This window comes from Corythoichthys intestinalis, chromosome 9, assembly GCF_030265065.1.
Source record: "Corythoichthys intestinalis isolate RoL2023-P3 chromosome 9, ASM3026506v1, whole genome shotgun sequence".
Classification (NCBI taxonomy): Eukaryota; Metazoa; Chordata; class Actinopteri; order Syngnathiformes; family Syngnathidae; genus Corythoichthys; species Corythoichthys intestinalis.
The window spans coordinates 14,754,658-14,777,604 of NC_080403.1; the positions used below are offsets into that span (position 1 = coordinate 14,754,658).

Here is a 22,947-nt window from a genome sequence, read left to right on the forward strand (position 1 = left end):
TTCCCCACTTGGGACAAGGGAGTAAGGAAGCTTGATATCTACGACATATTATATATGATATTTACGACATTAAATAATTCAAATGTAAATTTTATTTTCTCACACCAGTGGGGAAATGTAGCGTCTCCAATAAACCTTTGGAAGCATGTTTTTCAAAATGGGATAAGAAATTGGAGTACTTGGATAAAAGGCTCGCAAGCACTAGGACAACAAACTCCAAATTTAAGAATCTAGACCCCAAACACAAAACTGATGCAGACGTGCAAAACAGTAAGTCCACCATGCGACCCCCCCCACCCCCAAATGCACCAGAAGTATTATTTTGTATAGTTGGCGCCTCCTGTTGGAATTTTTAAAAATGAGTTGGATAAATATGGTGATGTATTGCGACACGTATTTTGTATCCCAATGCATTATTTTCCACTGCACAAATGTCTGTTAAGAAAGACACAGTAATGTTGCAATAATATAGTGCTGCTATATTTATCAGTTCAGGAACAGGGGGCACTACAGTAAACGGCTATTCAAAAATTGACACTCAAGACAACCCTTTACACGGCAAGTAAATATTTTTGGTCATTTAAAGAGATGTAAAATATTCGCCTAAATTATTATATTTTATTGAAATAATAATCATTGTATTTTTATTACAGATGTCCCCAATCCAATCACATGATCAGATTTTTTTTTTTTTTTTACTTTTTAGCCCTTAAAAATACAAAAAAAATTAATAATAATACTATTCCAGAAATACAATGGCATAGCCAAAAGAAACTAAAATATATGTTTTATTACGGAGCCCCTAAAGGGGCATCGACAGAAATATAGTATGTGATGTGCACTAGAAACAATCTGGTGCGCACCAGATAGTATTGACTGGGAGGGGACGAATGAACGAACGAATGAAAATGCATTGGAAATCTTGTGCCGTCAATGGCACTCAAACATGAGCATTCACCACACAACCTGTTGTCCCAATTTAAATGATTTGGACATCTATCACCATCAATGGCATGCATTAAGTTAAACGTTATGAGCAAAAAAAACAAACAAATGTTAAGTGCGTTAATTGGGGCTGTAATCAGTGTGTATTTCTGCTTTTATTCATTGTAATTTCATTAGTTTTTATTGACATTGTAGTATTTTAAAAATGTATTCATGATTATAAAAATTAGGGATGTCCTAATTGCATATTTTTGTACCCGAGTCAAGAGTTTGAGAATCTGTCGCGATCCGATATCGAGAAGGAAAAAAAAGTCTTTTTTAAAAAGTTCATTACAGTCAAGGAATTAAATGAAATGCCCTGTAAGTTTTTTTTTTTTTTTTTAAAATAAAAATCATGATTTGTGCATGAAAGGGAAACAGAAATGTTGTGCTGAAATATGCTAAAGTGTAAATGACAAATATGAACATTTTTTAAAATAGATTGCTATTATTGTGAGATAAGACATCGTGAGCCTTATATCTCAAATCGTACAATGAGGAAAGCAACCCAAACAGCAGACTGACGTTAAATAAACGTTGATTTTCCATCAAAATCATCAGTATGGTTGACATTGAAATTTTCGACCATGAACAATGTTCAATCAACGTTGCAAATACCGATGACACCTGACTGTGACGTGTAAACAATGTTGTCCTATGGTATGTCAGGCCATGGTTGGGTTAACATTGTTTTATAGTTGATGAACTAATCTTGACAAGCAGTTGATTTTGGATTGACGGGGAAATATGATTGAATGATGGATGAGCGGGAGTTATTGTCAAAAAATAGCTGTGTTCATGGTTGACCAGGAAGACAGCGAATCACCTCGAACGAACTCCACTGAAAACGCCGTATTTACAGGTAAGCCTTTTGCTCTTCTTCAGAGCCTTTATCAGCAATGATGTCTAGATGTGTACAATGAAGTGCGTTTGTCATCAAAGTTGTATATAAAACAGTTTGACTGCAAATAATCACTGCCAGCCCTGATAACTGAATGCCAGTCCTCCCAACAGTGTACTGCACGAATGCTATTAGTAGACCACAAGGCTGCGTGACGTCACCATCGTAAACCAGAAGGGGATCAACATATAAGCGCGCTTGCATACAACCAATGCTATTACTGGTTGTTTTCTGCCGGTAAGCTTTCAAAAAAGAACATGCCGATTAAACACTGCTGTTATGGAACTTGTAGGAACAACTCTAGACATTACGACTGTCCACATATGAAGGATGTTTCCTTCATATGTTTCCCAAAGCCAAAACACTCGGAGGGAAAAACTGTGAACAACGCAATAACTGGTGCAGACGTCCAAAAGACGAGTTTAACACCAGCAAGGTGAAGCCACTCACCTTCATATGCAGTAAACATTTTGTTGGGGGCCATGGTCCTACAGATCCTGCCCCGAAAGGTAAGCCATTTGGATATTTTTACTTATTTTTTAGCGTGGCATTTTGCCGTGCGGCTTCTGTCTGACAATGAATGACCTGAAAAAAATTAAAATTCTATTTATATATCACAGTCATATAGGCCTATTTTTCTAAAATATGCATGTTTAAATAAATTAGCCATGTTTGCCTTGGTCTTTTTGTATAGTAAGCCTGCAGGTAGGCTCTAGATTTAACAGATTTACCTTTTCTGTTGTACAGAAATAACCTTAGTAAGTTGGAAGTGGAAATAAATTAATAGAATTAAGATTTGTTATTAATGAAAAAATTAAACGCGTTTGTTGGCTGTCACTAAGTGGCATTTCTGATCGCTACACAAAAATAGCAATATAAATGACCCCCAAGAACAGTCAGAGACGTAAGACAAACAGAGGATATAATGTATAAGAACGACAGGGCATATGGTGGTAAAGGATAGCTTGTTGAAACAGGAGAATGCCTTTGTCAGTGGCGTAAGGCAATGCACACAAGAAAAAGGTGTCGATATAAAAAGCTACCTCATGATCAGGTCGGCTCTTTTTCCCCGTCTTTTTCAGCCCTCGACACTCAAGCCATCTCTTTAACTGAACATTTGTATGTTCTTCCACATCTTTACCAGTGAATTTGGCACCAGGGACCTCATTTTCGGACAGAATTGGTAGGTTTAGCTCTGTAAACATCTCGTTCGTACACTATTTACATGCATCTAGCATGAGGGACAAACGTGAGCTTGACCCCCCTAGCAACAGTTGCTAACGTCATGAATATTAATGAGCAAATGTAACGTGTTACGTGCAGTACTGACAATGAGTTAATTAGAGGTGTGCAAAATTTCCGATTCTTAGATTATTCGCGATTCGGCCGTGGAAGATTCGAGAACGATTCACAAACATCCAAATTCCGATTATTGAAATATGCCAAGTAAAGCAGAAGTACGACACACTCAGCGCGCCGCGCGGTCTTCGGTACGCAATTAGGGACGGAGCGAGAGTAGTTAAACATCATGCTTCTCATTACCCGGCCCCTCGGGTAACGCCAATGCTCAACTCACGGCTCTAGCTCAACTCATGCCACGAGATAAAAAAAAAAAACAACAACAACAACGTACCTGACTGCTGCCGAAAAGCTGCTACAAGCCACATTATGTTACGGTAGATATCATTTATATAGGACTAGATGCATTATAGCTTCGGTATCGTTACCAGCACATCTACAAAAAACTAGATGCGGGCGTTAGTAACGGCCGCCATCTTAAAGCAGTACACTTCCCTGCAAGGCTGTTGTTGCGAACCTTCCAAGCGAACCTAATTAACTTTTTATCTAAAATACTCCTAAATCGGTAAAATATTGACTTGAATCTATCTTTAAAATAGTTTTAAAACTTTCACATGTTGAAAGTAGACAAAAGAGAAATTATGGAATAACAGGAGCAATTTTAACAACTTTAACGGTTGATTCACAACATTAAATTAATTGAAAGTAGTTTAAAGCTGCTGATATAGAATGGGGACTGGAGTTTTTTTATTTACTGTTATTTTTGTATATTTGTTTACTGCTATATGTTAACTTGATACTGAAATAGTAGTTTGGTTTAGTCTGAGAGGATTTTTGAACAATTTTGGAACTAATGTACAAAACAAATTTAAAAAAAAACAAAAAAAATAAAATAAAAAAATAAAAGGAGTGGGGTGCATCAATAATCGTTTTATAATCGAATCGGAGCCTCTGAATCGTAATCGTAATCGAATCGTTAGGTGCCCAAAGATTCCCAGCTCTAGAGTTAATGCATGTCGGCGCTTCTGACAGTGCTCTTTAGGACATCAGACATTTCTGTCTCACCTCCAATAATGGTCCGAATGAGAGAAGCATGTCCAGGGCAGTCTACCAGGGTGAACTGTAGATTTTCATACTGCTGTTGGTGGTCTCCACTCTCCCGCAGCTGACCTGGGATTTCCACGCTGAAGGAAGAGAAGCCGAGGTCCAGGGTGATGCCTCTCTCTCTAGACTGAGGGTTCTTGTCGAAAGCAGCCGTGGACGCGGTGCTGCTCAATGCCCGAGCCAGCGAAGTCTTGCCGCTGTCCACATGTCCGAGGACTCCAATGTTGAAATTCAGAGTTGAAGTTCTGTTGTCAGCCATGTTGACGAGCTGTCACGTGAAGTAATCGAGTCTGGCAGTATCTCTTCGGACCATGGAACCAGGTCCTCAGAAGCAGGAAGCGATCTGGCACTGCCAGACACTACTAGAAACAGAAATACACCTAATTTCTTATCATTTCATCATTCCAACACATACGAAGCATCTTTAAGCATTACTTTTACGTGTAGTCAATGTTTAGTTGGATACCTTAGTTGTTTTCAAAAGCTAGCAAAAACGTTTTGTCCCTTCGTTGGTATAAAAGGGAGCCCGAAGATCCGCTAAATTATTTTTACGATATTCCCCGTATACAAACAGTTGTTTGCAAGATGTTAAACTCACATGCATAAGACTCTAGTAGTTTCCACTTCCTCAACTTCAACACAAGCGGAAATGAAAACTATAAGGGTCGGATTTCCTGCTATAGCAACGATTGAACGGAGGTACAGCCAACTACAATTCTACTTGCACTATTTCTATCCAATTGCCTTGCTTAAAAAACAAATCAGGCGGGGCTTCGAGGTAACACTTCCGCTATTTTCCATAGTAACCTCACATGGAAACCATTCCTCCTGTGTTTTGAGTTTCGGCGGCGACTGGGCGCGCTACCGAGTTCATCGAAACACAAGTGACTACTTCTGCACCTTTGGTTGAAGTTACGGTTTCGCGACACACCTACATAAAGAACCATGAAGATCGAAGAGGTGAAGAGCACCACGAAAACTCAGCGGATCGCCTCGCACAGTCACGTTAAAGGACTAGGCTTGGACGAGGCCGGGAACGCCAAACAAGCAGCATGCGGGTTAGTCGGCCAAGAAGCCGCCAGAGAGGTAAATGTTGTCGAGATGATATTCTTTTACTATGTGAATAATCACTTTGACGAAAACATTCACAAAACGACGGACATGTGTGTTTGAATGTCCTTTGTGTACTTTTAAGCTAAACGTGCTAGCCCGTGGAGTCGCTGTTTCACACTTTTTACGTGTAGTCAGCTATAGTATAGTACACAGTAAGATATGATGTGGTAGAATGATATAAATAGATGACCGAAGATACATTATTTGTACATCATAAATATTATTTTAAGCTCAATCAACCTTTTCAGGAACGTTGGTCAGTACAGTGGACAGCTACTGTAAAGTTATCATTAGTGTAACTCATTCACTGCCAGCCAAGCCAAGTGACAGTATGTGTTGTGGTAGTTAGTAAAAGAATGACATTGATATCGAAAACACCAATTGACGACAATAGATGTGCAATCTATTTTAACTGGGAAACGCTGGAAGCGATCGAATGCCCAATCCTTTTCAACTGGGAGGGATTGCTTCCAGCCCTTCCCAGTTAAAATTAGATTGGACGTCTATTGCCGTCAGAGGTGGGTAGTAAAGCGTTACATTTACTCCGTTACATTTACTTGAGTAACTTTGTGTAAAAATGTACTTCTAAGTAGGGGTGTAACAAAATATCGAAATGGTGATATATCGTGATACTTTGTATCCCAAAAGGTTATCGATACGCTCCTGTCAAGAATCGAGATACTGTTTTTAAAAGGTGTCAATTAAAAAGAAAAAGGCTGCCATAGACGGTGCTCGACGCCCAATCCATTTAGACTGGGAACGAGAGCAGAGCATTCACAGTAATTTGGTCCGATTTTCGGGGCATTTACAGGACACTTGCTTTTCATTTTAGGGCATTTACAGGTCATTTCCTGTTGAGTTTGAGTCACTGCTTATTCATTTGGGTGATTCCCAGGTCACTTTCTGTTCTGTAACGCAAACAAAAACAGCAAGTGGCCTATAAAATACCCCAAAATCAACAGGAAGTAACTGAAAATCAACAGGTAGATGACCTTAAATGGCCAAAAATTACTCATTGCCTGGCAATGGCTGCCACTGACGGCCATAGACGTTCAATCCGTCAGCATGAATGAACATTCGTTTATTCACTGCCATCCCTCCCACTTCAAATGGATTGGACGTTTACAAGTGATAAACTCATTCCAATTCATAGCAGAAGCTTCTTTTTCTGTTTATTAGTTTTTTTTGTAGAATATCCTAGAAGGATTTCCTGACCAATGTATCGAAAATCGTTGTATCGCTATATCGTCAGATCATCCTTATCGTGAGCTTTGTATCGCAAATCGTATCGTATAGTGATGTACCAAGAGGTTCCCACTCCTAAGAGTAGTTTTACTAAGCCCCACTTTTTAATTTTACTTGAGTAGATTTGTGAAGAAAAAAAACGCTACTCTTACTCCACTACTTTGGGCCGCACAAGATTCGTTACATTTTTCCTCTTTATTCTACATATTAGATTTAATTATTTTTTTATTGCCAGCGATGCCAAGAGTAGCTCTACCAATTTCATCAATGAGACATCGCAACAATAATTTCATGACTCCATTATACCAATCAGACACAAGCTTGCCGTTCTATGATCACGCCAGCTTGTTCATTCACGTGGCGTCTCTAAAGCACCGTAAAAAATGAAGCATTTAATACAAAGCGCCGCCCTCAACATGACTCGAAAGCGCGGATTTTAACCTCTCTCCATGTTTTTATTCGGTACGGATTCACCACGGAAAACTGGAGATATGATTCTTTTAATTTCATAGGAACTGTATTACAACTGGAAACTATTTTCCGCACTAGAGGGCACTCATGCTCTTTGGACGAATAATGCTTCATTTCTGTCATTTTTTTTTTTTTCTTTCACCGAAATTCAAATTTTTTTTTTTTTTGTATTTCTTTGGCTTAATATTGTTATGAAATGGGTTATTGTACAGTATCATTATAACAACAGTTCATATAGATAACGTTGTAATTGGAAAAAATACCATTGTTTAAAAAAATAATAAAATAAAAAATGTAAGCAGTTACTCACAGTGTTACTCATTACTTGAGTATTCATTTCACCAAGTACTTTTTTGCTTGTAATTGAGTGCATTTTTTGGATGACTAGTTATACTTTGACTTGAGTAATACTATTCTGAAGTAACGCTACTCTTACTTAAGTAAAATTTTTGGCTACTCTACACACCTCTGATTGCCCTCAATGGCAGCCAAAACGTTATGTGAGGCCACAATTGATTCATAAAAAAAAAAAAAAAAAAAGAAAACAAAACTATATTTTATATATATATATATATATATATACATATACACATACATACACTCACCGGCCACTTTATTAGGTACACCATGCTAGTAACGGGTTGGACCCCTTTTTGCCTTCAGAACTGCCTCAATTCTTCGTGGCATAGATTCAACAAGGTGCTGGAAGCATTCCTCAGAGAGTTTGGTCCATATTGACATGATGGCATCACACCGTTGGTGCAGATTTGTCGGCTGCTTATCCATGATGCGAATCTCTCGTTCCACCACATCCCAAAGATGCTCTATTGGATTGAGATCTGGTGACTGTGGAGGCCATTTGAGTACAGTGAACTCATTGTCATGTTCAAGAAACCAGTCTAAGATGATTCCAGCTTTATGACATGGCGCATTATCCTGCTGAAAGTAGCCATCAGAAGTTGGGTACATTGTGGTCATAAAGGGATGGACATGGTCAGCAACAATACTCAGGTAGGCTGTGGAGGTAGGCTGTGGCATTCCAACGATGCTCAATTGGTACCAAGGGGCCCAAAGAGTGCCAAGAAAATATTCCCCTACACCATTACATCACCACCACCAGCCTGAACCGTTGATACAAGGCAGGATGGATCCATGCTTTCATGTTGTTGACGCCAAATACTGACGCTACCATCCGAATGTTGCAGCAGAAATCAAGACTCATCACAGCAGGCAACATTTTTCCAATCTTCTATTGTCCAATTTCGATGAGCTTGTGCAAATTGTAGCCTCAGTTTCCTGTTCTTAGCTGAAAGGAGTGGCACCCGGCGTGGTTTTCTGCTGCTGTAGCCCATCTGCCTCAAAGTTTGACATACTGTGTGTTCAGAGATGCTCTTCTGCCTACCTTGGTTGTAACAGGTGGTTATTTGAGTCACTGTTGCCTTTCTATCAGCTCGAACCAGTCTGGCCATTCTTCTCTGACCTCTGGCATCAACAAAGGCATTTCCGCCCACAGAACTGCCGCTCACTGGATATTTTTTCTTTTTCGGACCATTCTCTGTAAACCCTAGAGATGATTGTGCGTGAAAATCCCAACACATCAGCAGTTTCTGAAATACTCAGAGCAGCCCTTTTGGCACCAACAACCGCGCCACATTCAAAGTCACTCAAATCATATTCTTCCCCATACTGATGCTCGGTTTGAACTGCAGCAGATTGTCTTAAACCATGTCTACATGCCTAAATGGACTGAGTTGCCGCCATGTGATTGGCTGATTAGAAATTAAATGTTAACGACCAGTTGGACAGGTGTACCTAATAAAGTGGCCGGTGAGTGTATAAATATATATATATACATATATATATAAATATATATAAATTTCTCTCAAAATACACACGGGCCACACTTATTTGAATTAATGTCTTCTCCAATTCATTACAATTTGTTTTCATTTATTTTATAATATAATAATAATGTTATCAATTAGTGGTGTTATTAATCATTATTTTTATTTTATTTTTATTTTATTTAGAATTGCTTATATTATTACAAAATGGATCCTTCAGGTAATTTACTCATTTGAAATCATTATATACTGTATATATATTTTTTTATTACCCATCGCAAAATACGTTCAGGTGACACTAATACTGTACTACAATTGGATGTCAAATGGGGGTGTAAAATATTGGGCCGCAGATTTGTGACCCCTTTTCCTATGTGAACGTCAAAATAAAAAAATTATTAAAAAAAAAAAAAAAAAAAAAAAACGTGCAAGAAAGGGTTAAAGGGAAATTGCAACTGTTAGGACACCCAGGCTGTCTAATACCTAATCAGGGAACATCATGATCCAATGTCTCGATTTGAATTCACGTGTTTCTTTTATTTCCTTTCAGGCATGTGGCATCATTGTAGAGCTCATCCGTTCCAAGAAGATGGCAGGAAGGGCAGTTTTGCTCGCCGGGCCACCTGGTACTGGAAAGGTAGCGTCCAGTCTTGTGTCAGTCTCCTGCTTTTTTTTTTTTTTTTTTTTATTCCTCAGTCTCACATGTTGGGGTTTCCACTTGCAGACGGCCCTAGCTTTAGCCATAGCACAGGAGCTGGGCAACAAGGTGCCTTTCTGCCCAATGGTGGGCAGTGAGGTCTACTCGTCAGAGATTAAAAAGACAGAAGTCCTGATGGAGAACTTCAGGAGGGCAATTGGTGAGAGGAGCTCTTTATTTGTTATATCCATCGCTGACATGGCAAACACAAAATCAACAGGAGAAAACACATATGCACATGATAAGATTAGGAAAAAAATGAAGATCAGCAGTGAGGTCTTTCATGTACAATACTATGCAAAAGTGTTTCACTATATTGTTTTTGTTAACATTTTCAGAAGTAATTTTGACATCATAAACTACTAAATTGAATATGTAGTTGGATTATACAAAAACGCAGACATCATTATATAGTTAAATGGACTTACACTTACTTATATAGCGCCTTTCCACCTTCAAACCGCTTTGACACTATCCATATTATTGTCATTTACCTACTGATGACGCAGTATCAGGGGCAACGTGGGGTTCAGAATCTTGCTCAAGGATACTTGGACAAGGTCACTGGGGCGGGGAATGGAACCTACAACTTCTGCTGATGGCACCTGTCATAGGGAAGGAAATAGGCCTTTTGTAGATGGAGAGCACCGCTGCTCCTTCACTCGAACCTGATCTGAGATTCTTTGAAACTTGTCACCACCATGCTAATTAGAGCGCCCCGACGCACAGTCCGTGTCTCATGCTCTCTGATCTGAACCATAGAGCGTCAGACACCTGTGAGTTCCCCGTCATGCTGCATTAATGCAGAACAGGGGTTACTCAGGATTCAGGAATGATTGCCAGGAATGTTCATGTGCATGTGCACGTAGCAATATCTGAGGGGACCCAGCCGAATGGTTTCCTTTAGAAGACAAAGACCCGATTTACTGTATTGTGCTCAACGTGTATGATTTTGGCGTCAACTCACCTTTTAGGGCTGCGCATCAAAGAGACAAAAGAGGTCTACGAGGGCGAGGTGACCGAGCTGACGCCCTGCGAGACAGAAAACCCGATGGGGGGGTACGGAAAGACCATCAGCCACGTCATCATTGGTCTGAGGACGGGCAAGGGTACTAAACAACTCAAGGTCTGACACGAAAGATTTTATTTATGTGGAACAAACCTCATTTTTGTAGTGTGTGGTATTGCGAATAGGGAAAGTCACATTTTTATGTCAATGATTCCGTATCAAAAGTGTGTGTGGTATTGCGAATAGGGAAAGTCACATTTTTATGTCAATGATACCGTATCAAAAGTGTGTGTGGTATTGCGAATAGGGAAAGTCACATTTTTATGTCAATGATACCGTATCAAAAGTCTGGTGGCCTGAAAATTGACAGTAAACACTATAATCCAGTGTGCCTAATGTATAAATTCTGGTTGCGCAATGACCTCAGAAATATTTTGTTTGAGTTTTATGGCTACAGGACTCGGATGATTAATTTTACTGCAGTTTATAGAGTTACTGATGGCAATTGTGAAACTCATGGATGGACTGCAGACATAGACATGAAGTTAACTAACTTATCTAATGGAATAGCTATACTTAAACATTATAGCAAAGAGTAATCCTAGAATCTAATTCGAGAATCTAATCTAATTTAGAATATCCTGAAAATATAATATTCAATAACAGTAACTACAATTTTGATATCCAGTTTTGTGAATGTTCTTGCCTCTACGTGCAAGTTAGGCAAGACAGCTCCCTAGTTAATCTCCATCGTTATCTTAATTCGACTTTAAGAGAACACGTCTGTATGCTTACTTTGGACACATTTAGCTAGGGGTATCCCCCTACGTCCGGATTGTTTATCCATTGGATCCTGTTGTTTTTTTTTGGGGGGGGGGAGAAAGAACTTGTTTCTCACGGATTTACTCCTGGGGTACCTTGTGCCCAATCCGAATTCCATAGGCGCATCGCTTCACCATTTTGGACATCTGGAGGATGTTGATCCCTTTCGTTTTTCGTAAAGTTTTATGGCAGTTCGCGATCTCTGAACCACCAAATCAGTCAATTAGAAAATGAGGCTCCGAGGCTTTGTTGGAGCATGCTCCCTTAACAACAGTCTCTAGGACGTATGATTGGTCGATGGCCATCTAAGAGGCAGAGTTTGAGAAAGGTCACTTACAAAAAAGTACAGTTATACTTAGAGCTTTTAAATACCTCATCTAGAACAAATGAACTAGTCCGGGGGTCGGCAACCCATGTTTTGAGAGCCCCATGTGGCTCTTTAGCGCTGCCCTAGTGGCTCCCTGGAGCATTTTCAAAAATGTTTGAAAATGGAAAAAAATGGTTGAGGGAAATATATTTTTTGTTTTGATATGGTTTCTGTAGAAGTACAACAATGACTCAAACATTCTTTATGTTTTCCAATGCTGTAAAAATGTATAGAATAAATATTAAATGTCAACATTTCTGTCAACGAAGATTTGCATCATAGCCTGCGACACACGCTTCACTGTGCTTGACAGTGACGCAAGTGACGTCCCGTTATTCTCCCTATATGATTGGGCGAAGAGTCGAAATGCTCTCCCATAAAATGCATGTTTAAAAATGAAACGGCGGTCACAACAATGCTTGCACGAACTGCTGGGTTCTATTTTTCTATAACCATGGACGATTTATATGAGGAAATTTTCCACTACTTAAAGGCAGGAGAATGCAGCATCAGGACTTTCTCCTCAAAATGTCCCAAGGGCTGAAAAGCCCACATTCGAGAAAGACAGATGTGTGCACACAGGTTTGCTCTTTTATATAACTTTAACAGTTGTTAACAATACTCTCTGTGTGCGATATCATCAATTGTTTTACATACGCATTTTTAAATAGGCATTCAAGAGCAACCGGACCATTATTAAACAGGCATTTTATTGGAGAGCTTTTCGACTCTTCGGCCAATCATATAGCGAGAATAACAAAACGTCACTGTCAAGCGCAGGCTACCTGAGGGGATAATGAGGGTGAGTGATAGTGTACCTACACCGGGAGATAATAAAGCGTGGAAAACCGTTCAGAGATGGTGAGTACATGAAGGAGACGTTCATCAACATATCAGAACACCTATTTGCAGACTTCAAAAACAAAACCAAGATGATAAAAAAAAAAAAAAAATTAAATCAAAGACATGCCCAGATAAGGGGCATATTATGCACGTTCCATTTTGAAGTTTTTCGAAACCTCAAAATATTTTTCTAAATATTTCTTTATTGCATTTCTATAATTTCATAAAAGCAATGAAGCAAGTCATTAATATTGTAATGAAGTTAAACTTGAGGTGGCATCATACAACAGAGTAGTCACGTGCGTTGGATGCACTGCAGGGAAAAAAACATTACCGGTAAATGATGAAGGCTCATATGTATTTTTAGCCAACTTAGTCATTTTGATAGTAGGCTAACATAGCTAATACAGATACATACAGAATATGTTGCCTTCATTATTAGGCTTACTTAAGGCTTTTAATTTTTTGCGGCTCCAAACATTTTTGTTTTTTGGTCCAATATGGCTTTCAACATTTTGGATTGCCGACCCCTGACCTAGTCCATATTTCCATTTTAAAGATAAAATGTGGCCCAGGAGAACAAAGATTTTGTCAACCCCGGTTGTTCCAATCCACATTATTATTATTTGTGTTCCATAGTTGGACCCCAGCATTTACGAGAGTCTGCAGAAGGAGCGCGTGGAGGTGGGAGACGTCATCTACATTGAAGCCAACAGTGGTGCTGTCAAGGTATCACACGTTGTGTGTCAACCTGTTCAATACAATAGATTCATTCATTTCATTGAAGAGCTTTTGTCTAGCCTTTCATCCTTCTCCACTCAGCATGACAATCTCTGCTTCCCTTCTGAGTGTTCAGAAAAGCTTTTTCTTCCTGCTATCTCGCCATCATCCGAAATGCCTCCGTTCCTGCAGTGACTTTTGCGGCCTCTGTTGAAAGATGGCGATGATGGTTCCTTTAATCGGTGCAGGTGGCCTTGTGGCCAAATAAGGGGAGGGGGGTGCCACACATGTTACTTGTTGACAGGCCTCTCTCAAAGCACTTGCTCTGTCTGCCAATCACCTGGCCCACCTGCTCTACTATTGATTTTTTTTTCATTAATACACAGGACTCATTATGCACCTTGTGTCTTCTTAGAGACAAGGTCGCTGTGACACCTTTGCCACAGAGTTTGACCTGGAGGCTGAGGAGTATGTGCCGCTGCCGAAGGGAGATGTGCACAAAAAGAAGGAGATCGTCCAAGATGTCACGCTGCATGACCTCGACGTGGCAAATGCCAGACCGCAGGTAAAAAAAAAATATACATTTCATAAAGCTGTCCTTGTTGGCTGCTGTTGACGGTGTTAGACGTCCAATCCATTTTTACTAAGAGAAGGTGGCATTGAATGATCACTGCTAAGTGGATTGGACATTTACCGACGTCAATGTCAATGAAATATGAGCATTCATAATAGAGGTGCAACAGGTAATCGATTAATCCTTCATTCATTTTCCATGCCGCTTTCTCCTCACGAGGGTCGCAGAGGTGCTGAGCCTATCCCTGCTAACTACGGGCAGTTAATTGATCGACAACTATTTTTATAACCAATTAATCGTTTAGAAGCTTCTTTACCTTAAAGTTGTCTAAATTTTTGAAATATATTGATTTTATAACTTCTTAGTTGTAAATATGATCAGATTTCTTCATTACATTTTTGTTAAGTCAAAGTAGGACATGAACAGTAATTTGCTTTAACTTTGGAAAATAACAATTCACATTTTTGCCAATTTTCGGACATCTTGCTGTCTTAACTAGCTTCTTAATAAGGCTGCAAAACTAATCAATTAAATTGATTAATAGATTAGTTTCCAACAAATTTGATAGTTGACACATTTGTAGACTACAGTTAAGTCATGAAGCTGTAATAAGATAATTTTTTTGAGGGAAATAGTCATCCATTTTGTCTTCATTGTTACTTACAACATGCCTAAAACAAATTCAAGGTAAATTGTGAAGGTAATAGAAAAAAACTGACCTCATTGTCAGATTAATTGATTATGAAAATAATTGTTAGTTGCAGCCCTAATTCATAACCAGTCGTCCCTGTTTAAATGAATTGGATGTCCAACATTGAAAAATTGCAAGCAATGAGTTTAAAAAAAAAAAGTTTTTTCCTGCCTTTAAATTTTGTTTCAATTACGTTTTTTAAATTGATAATTTTATTTATTCATTAGAAATTTACTAACATATTTTTTTTAATAAATACCGTACATTAAATCATTAACAATTACAAATTAGGGTTGTTCCGATCATGTTTTTTTGCTCCCGATCAGATCCCGATCGTTTTAGTTTGAGTATCTGCCGATCCCGATATTTCCCAATCCGATTGCTTTTTTTTTTGCTCCCGATTCAATTCCAATCATTCCCGATAATTTTTCCCGATCATATGTATTTTGGCAATGCATTAAGAAAAAAATGAATAAAACTCGGGACGATTATATACATTCAACATACAGTACATAAGTACTGTATTTGTTTATTATGACAATAAATCCTCAAGATGGCATTTACATTATTAACATTCTTTCTGTGAGAGGGATCCACGGATAGAAAGACTTGTGACTTTTTATATTGTGACTAAATATTGCCATCTAGTGTATTTGTTGAGCTTTCAGTAAATGATACTGCAGCCATTCAACCCAAATGCATGATGGGAAGTGGAACCATGACTGTGCGTTGTGCTACCAATTGATATATCTTCTCTGCGTTGGGAAATAACATAAGGGGTTAAGAAAAAGATCAATTGCTGCCTTGCTTCCCCACATTGCTTCCCATGATATTTCTAATCGTAGGGAGAGGGATTGTAAGGCTTTAGCCTATTATAAAGGATCCAAAGGCTGTCAAAATTTACTCATTTTACCCTGCCATTTACAGCGCCTTGCAAAAGTATTAGGCCCCCTTGAATCTTGCAACCTTTAGCCACATTTCAGGTTTCAAACATAAAGATATGAAATTTAATTTTTTTTGTCAAGAATCAACAACAAGTGGGACACAATCGTGAAGTGGAACAACATTTATTGGATAATTTAAACTTTTTTAACAAATAAAAAACTGAAAAGTGGGGCGTGCAATATTATTCGGCCCCTTTACTTTCAGTGCAGCAAACTCACTCCAGAAGTTCAGTGAGGATCTCTGAATGATCCAATGTTGTCCTAAATGACCGATGATGATAAATAGAATCCACCTGTGTGTAATCAAGTCTCCGTATAAATGCACCTGCTCTGTGATAGTTTCAGGGTTCTGTTTAAAGTGCAGAGAGCATTATGAAAATCAAGGAACACACCAGGCAGGTCCGAGATACTGTTGTGGAGAAGTTTAAAGCCGGATTTGGATACAAAAAGATTTCCCAAGCTTTAAACATCTCAAGGAGCACATCATATTGAAATGGAAGGAGCATCAGACCACTGCAAATCTACCAAGACCCGGCCGTCCTTCTAAACATTCTTCTCAAACAAGGAGAAAACTGATCAGAGATGCAGCCAAGAGGCCCATGATCACTCTGGATGAACTGCAGAGATCTACAGCTGAGGTGGGAGAGTCTGTCCATAGGACAACAATCAGTCGTACACTGCACAAATCTGGCCTTTATGGAAGAGTGGCAAGAAGAAAGCCATTCCTCAAAGATATCCATAAAAAGTCTCGTTTAAAGTTTGCCACAAGCCACCTGGGAGACACACCAAACATGTGGAAGAAGGTGCTCTGGTCAGATGAAACCAAAATTGAACTTTTTGGCCACAATGCAAAACGATATGTTTGGCGTAAAAGCAGCACAGCTCATCACCCTGAACACACCATCCCCACTGTCAAACATGGTGGTGGCAGCATCATGGTTTGGGCCTGCTTTTCTTCAGCAGGGACAGGGAAGATGGTTAAAATTGACGGGAAGATGGATGCAGCCAAATACAGGAACATTCTGGAAGAAAACCTGTTGGTATCTGCACAAGACCTGAGACTGGGACGGAGATTTATCTTCCAACAGGACAATGATCCAAAACAAAGCCAAATCTACAATGGAATGGTTCAAAAATAAACGTATCCAGGTGTTGGAATGGCCAAGTCAAAGTCCAGACCTGAATCCAATCGAGAATCTGTGGAAAGAGCTGAAGACTGCTGTCACAAACTCTCCATCCAACCTCACTGAGCTCGAGCTGTTTTGCAAGGAAGAATGGGCAAGAATGTCAGTCTCTCGATGCGCAAAACTGATAGAAACATACCCCAAGCGACTTGCAGCTGTAATTGGAGCAAAAGGTGGCACTACAAAGTATTAACGCAAGGGGGCCGAATAATATTGCACGCCCCACTTTTCAGTTTTTTATTTGTTAAAAAAGTTTAAATTATCCAATAAATTTTGTTCCATTTCACGATTGTGTCCCACTTGTTGTTGATTCTTGACAAAAAATTAAAATTTTATATCTTTATGTTTGAAGCCTGAAATGTGGCGAAAGGTTGCAAGGTTCAAGGGGGCCGAATACTTTTGCAAGGCACTGTATCTCTCTAAATGGGTAAAACAGCGGCATTACAGATTGAGCGTGACAATGTGTGAGTGGGTTGTGCAACGCATGCATTAATTGCGTGAAATATTTAACGTGATAGATTTTTTTAAAATTAATCACCGCCATTATTGGTACCATAAGCCTAAACTAAAAATTCTGGCTGAGTGTAACATATTATGTCTGTAACGTTAAATACATTTAGAAAACGATTTAATTAAAAAATATATATATATTAAAAAAGGGCATGGCCGATATTTTTTTGCCGATTCTGATACTTTGAAAATGATGTGATCGGACATCTCTATTACAAATCATTGAGCTTTTACATCCACATATGTGAACATCACATTTTGCATTATGTAGGCCACACTTGTTTACAAAACTTTAATAGTGTGGCCTACGTGACCCATGTTGATGTTCATGTATGTAAACGCCAAGTCTTTATGAATTTTTTCTTTTTTTAAGTCACCAAAAATAGTTATTTGCCTTATAAAGTCTTAAAGAAAGCAACGCTGTTTGCATAGTTTTGTTTCTTACTGTTACAGGGAGGCCAGGACATTCTTTCAATGATGGGACAGCTGATGAAGCCCAAAAAGACAGAAATCACAGGTTGCCACAGCGCTGTCAACTCTTGTGTCTGCATCTACATTTTTAGTTGTGTTGACACACCATCCTTTCATGTCTTTTCTTCCCCTAGATAAACTCAGAGCGGAGATCAACAAGGTGGTGAACCGCTACATTGACCAGGGCGTGGCCGAGCTGGTGCCTGGCGTATTGTTTGTGGATGAGGTCCACATGCTGGACATCGAGTGCTTCACATACCTCCACCGTGCGCTAGAGAGCACCATCGCCCCCATTGTTGTGTTTGCCTCCAACAGGGGAAACTGTCTCATCAGGTTGAACATTTCGTCAAGTTGTAACTAGAAAGCTTTCAGTGAATAGCTTAGAATAGGTTCCAGAGAAAACTAAAAATGAAGGTAAATTTGTTAGCGGTATACCACTGTACTGTGCCGTGAAAGAAAGGGCAAAGTAGAAGCTTTTTGTTTGTTTTTGTTTTTTTTTTCAACATTCTTTGTCTTGCGTTTGGTTTTCAGGGGAACTGAAGACATCAGCTCACCACATGGGATTCCGCTGGACCTACTGGATAGAGTCATGATAATTCGCACCATGTTGTACACGCCACAGGAAATGAAACAGGTCAGAGGCAACGGTGGCCCGTCTATCTGGGTTTTGGCACTAATAAGGATCTTTTTCCTTCGCAGATCATCAAGATCCGCGCTCAGACCGAGGGGCTAGCTATCAGTGAGGAAGCACTTACACACCTAGCAGAAATTGGTTCCAAGACCACCCTCAGGTATGATAATTAGGCTATATAGACAAAAATCTGGGATGCGTTCACTCTTTTGGAACGACTTTCTACAATACTTGTTAAAGTCAGATTGGTCAGTTCTCAAATCCTTCCACACCAGACGCAATTAAGCCATGATTGTTCCCAAAATGTACTGTAGGCAACATAAAATAGTCCAAAATTGCCTGATTAGAATGAAATACATAAGTAACAATCTGGGTAAACCAATAGGCAGACATGAAAATCACCTGGCTTTCGACCAAATTCGCCGTTTTGAAGTAAAAAAGGGTGACCTACGTGAATTGTGTAGATCCGAAGAGAACATTTTTAAGGGGCGAGGGGCCGTAATTTCATCTAACTAACTAACGACATGTTTTATTGAAGTTGCTAAGCCTGTCGCGATATGCAATGAGTCCATTTGTCGCAAGGTAAATAAAAACGAGGGCGATAATCTTCACAGCTGCGTTTTATCACCGTGCGTGCATGCATACATTTGTGCGTGCGTGTAGATGACATATGAGACTCCAGTTCATTTCACAGATGTTTATTGCTAATCAACACACCTTAGAATTACAGTTCAGACATACAAAATAAGGAAACACATGTATATTAAACACTGTAAACGTTAGCATTGCTACATTGAGACTAATGAGGGGAAAAAAGACAACCTACCTTAGCCTGCTATAAAACATTGGCAGTCTTCTCCAAAACGCAAACTTGTGGTTAAAAGGTGACTCTTCAAACATTAAAAATCGCTGGTTAACAGCATTTGCAAACGAAAAAATGGGGGGGGGAATCTATGAGTGACACCACAAGCAATGACGAAAAGTGCTTTTTTGCGGAGTGTGTTAGCAGTTTAGGGAACGTACTTCCGGTGAACATTTCAAAATAAAAGCACGTCACGTTCATATAAATCACGATTTCTGGAGTTAATCCGCCAAACTTCAGAATTAATACTATAAGATGTAAATACTATAATACTACAGAATTTAGATTCTACACTAAGAATAGCTTTTTGAAAAATATGATTGGCAATGAATATTATAATTATTATAATACTATTATATATAGTAGTATACTATAATAATAATGCTTTTTTTTTTTTTTTAAGAATTTTTTTTTTATGTTGAAAAGGCGATTATGTGTGATTAATTAGTGTTATTTACATATTTATTTGTACTTTAGCAAAGAATTTAGGTGTTCCAAAATGTGTTCCAAAAATTTGTGAATTAATAAGCATCAACCAAAATTTCATTGCTAAATTAGTAAAAAAAAAAAATTAAATAATAATATTTTTTTTATTTTTTTTTTTATTATTATCATTAGTCGACAAATCGTAAAAATAGTCGGCTGACTAATCAGGAGAAAATTAGTTGTTTGGGACAGCCCTGCCGAAACATATTTCCTCAACACCCTTCTCCCCTTTTAAACCCCTGACCCATTTTCATGCCTGAATAGGTCTCAACTAACATATTTGATAAATAGATAATAAATAGTGCTGTCAAATGTATCGCGTTAACGGGCGGTAATTTTTTAAATCTCGTTAAAATATTTGACGCATTTAACACATGCGCCCGCTCATGCATTGCCTCAAACAGATTACAATGACGCCTTTTTTTGCACATTGAGAGCTGAGAAAGGCAGTGGACACAGGCGTTTATTGGCATAAGCTTCGGCAACTCCTTCACAACAAACATAAGTATCATTTAGTGAAAGCACAACAAAAATAATATTCCTATCTCTCAAAAAAAATAATGTACACAAATCAAAATAGCTATGCAGAATACACATAAAACTTACTCAGACTTTGGTCAAACTCTATTCAAATATTTCGTTTAGCTCAACAAATACACTGGATGGCAATATTTAGTCACAATATACAAACTGTCAGTGGTCTCATACGTTGTGAAGCCAGCACTCAAATGAACGTGAATCACAATAGACCCAGTCCAAAAAAAAAAAATGGGGGCGCTACGGCGTCAGTCGAGGGACAAAACACACTCATTGGCTTGATTTCTAAGTGACTTAAAACTCGCCATTGACACCTTGTGGTGTATTTCAATCACTACCTTACGTAGTTATAGACACTGTGGAAGAACGGCTGTGATGTCACCGCTCGACGATGTCAACAATGGCGAGCTACTAGTTTCTTTTTGATTGAAAATTTTACAAATTTTATTAAAACAAAAACATTAAGAGGGGTTATAATGTAAAATTACTATAACTTGTACTAACATTTATCTTTTAAGAACTTCAAGTCTTTCTATCCATGGATCGCTTTAACAGAATGGTAATAATGTTAATGCCATCTTGTTGATTTATTGTTATAATAAACAAATACAGTCCCTATGTACCGTATGTTGAATGTATATATCCATCTTGTCTTATCTTTCCATTCCAACAATAATTTACAGAAAAATATGGCATATTTTATAGATGGTTTGAATTGTGATTAATTACGATTAATTGATTTTTAAGCTGTAATTAACTCAAATAAAAATTTCAATCGTTTGACAGCCCTAATATATATATATATATATATATATATATACTATAATTTAAAGAATGCATAATAAATTTTGTCAAGGAAAATTGAACAGTTCTCTAATTGCTGGCTCCATAAACCTAACAGGAGAAAGTCAATATTGAGGCAAAATGACCGAATGCCCCATTTGTCACCAGGTATGCTGTTCAGCTGCTGACGCCAGCCAGCCTGCTTGGTCGCGTTCAAGGCAAAGAAACAGTTGAGAGGGAGCAGGTAGAGGAGATCAACGAGCTCTTTTATGATGCCAAGTCCTCTGCCAAAATCCTTCAAGATCAGCATCACAAATACATGAAATGAAAAGTTCTACTGCTGGCAAGATGACAGACTGTTCCTTTCAATACTGAATATTTTTTAGTTTCATTTCCATCCTGATCTTGATATTTTCTCCAGTAGGAGGTGGAGTACAATGTGCTTTTATTGATTCTTTTTGACCTAGAACTTTTGAATAAAAAAAAAAAATCTGATCTGATACTTCCCAGAAATTTGGCATTTTTTATTTTTACAGTGTTTTGGCATGCACAGTCATTCCTCTTAAGAAATAGTCCTGGAACAAACTGACATTAATAACATATAAAATAAAATTCAAACATGGCATGATGACAACTTTGCTTTTTCAATGTTTGGATTAATATTTGTACTTTTCAGTTCTACAATTTATACGAGGAAAACAACACTTTTCTGAATTGAAAAATTAATCACTTTTATATGAATCCATTTTTTTTGTTTGTTTAATTGGGGAGGATTTAGAGAACTAAAGTACTGTAATTATGCGTACATGTGTATTCCTTTGTCAATGGATGTAGTGGCAAGGCAAAAGTATGAGGTACTGTGTGAATAGATGTACTGTATGTGACAAGGCAAAATGTATGAGGTAAATTATACGATTCAATGCATTAGCTGTAACAGCTGCAAATGCCTTCCTTATAAAGCTTAACTCTATAAGGCAAGTGACTAATTTTATTAAATGATTAACTACTGTTGCATATTTTATTAATTCTTAGAAATTATAAAATTAAAATGAGTAAAAACTAATTTTTTCCAATAATACTAAAGGTTTTTTTTTAATCAGCATTATATAAAGGGTTAAAGGAGCCAAATGTAAAAACACCCAACATTTGACTTTTTGATGCAGGTCTTGTTTTGGTGCATTATTGCATGTATAAAAATGTTAAATCATGCTTCAGGCGTGCTGTGAGGTGGTTTCAGTCTACTTCTTGGCGGGTCGAGTTGAGCGTGTGTTCAAAACCGTCTCACCTCCTGACCTCAGACCACTGAACACGGATGGGGCCGTTTTACCCATTTTCTCTGTGAAGAGCAGAACAAGTGCATCAATAACTATTTAGAAAATATTTATTATGTCTATTGTCTACTAGAGGTGTAACGTACAGAAAAATCTCGGTTCGGTACGTACCTCGGTTTTGAGGTCACGGTTCGGTTCATTTTTGGTACAGTAAGAAAACAAAATGCAATATATAAATGTGATAGTTGTTTATTACACACATTTGTGCTTTCAACAATAGGAACATAAGCCTATACAAAGCTAGAATTCTGCTCAAAAAGTAGCGGGTATTTAAAGATAATCCAACAACAATTTGCCTTTCAAACCCCGCGTATTGGTCAGCTTTCTTTCTGAAAGAAAGAAGAAAAAAGAAGTCCTGTGCTAAAGAAAAAAGCAATCCCAATGACAAAGATTTTAACATGTATTTTACAAATGAAATGCCTCAATGATTTTTTTTTTCTTATGAACGGTTTTCAAAAGCTTTAAGTTAAAGTCAAGTTAAAGCGCCACACGGAAATTAATAAATTTAATTTATTTATTTTATT

The 22,947-nt window shown here is 38.2% G+C and overlaps 2 protein-coding genes across 5 annotated transcripts in view; one reads left to right on the top strand and one right to left on the bottom strand.

The window, feature by feature from the left end:
- Positions 1-5,004, bottom strand: part of eefsec (eukaryotic elongation factor, selenocysteine-tRNA-specific) — a 30,634-nt gene extending 25,630 nt beyond the window's left edge. For 2 of the 4 annotated variants that reach the window (XM_057845054.1, XM_057845049.1), the window contains exons 1-2: positions 4,755-4,903; positions 4,250-4,650 (exon numbers count right to left, since the gene is read on the bottom strand). In XM_057845054.1, the coding sequence (XP_057701037.1) occupies positions 4,250-4,547 (298 nt within the window). In that variant the 5' untranslated portion in view covers positions 4,548-4,650; positions 4,755-4,903. Of the gene's footprint in view, positions 1-4,249; positions 4,651-4,754 lie in introns of all 4 variants that reach the window. The other 2 variants (XM_057845053.1, XM_057845050.1) reach the window with 2 other exon arrangements.
- Positions 5,005-5,070: 66 nt separating this feature from the next.
- Positions 5,071-21,732, top strand: ruvbl1 (RuvB-like AAA ATPase 1). Its single transcript, XM_057845056.1, has 11 exons — positions 5,071-5,374; positions 9,512-9,598; positions 9,686-9,818; positions 10,633-10,784; positions 13,339-13,428; positions 13,835-13,984; positions 17,776-17,839; positions 17,928-18,126; positions 18,325-18,427; positions 18,493-18,584; positions 21,261-21,732. Exons 1-11 carry the CDS (start codon positions 5,234-5,236, stop codon positions 21,418-21,420), a joined length of 1,371 nt encoding a protein of 456 aa, XP_057701039.1. The 5' UTR covers positions 5,071-5,233; the 3' UTR covers positions 21,421-21,732.
- Positions 21,733-22,947: the final 1,215 nt, after the last annotated feature.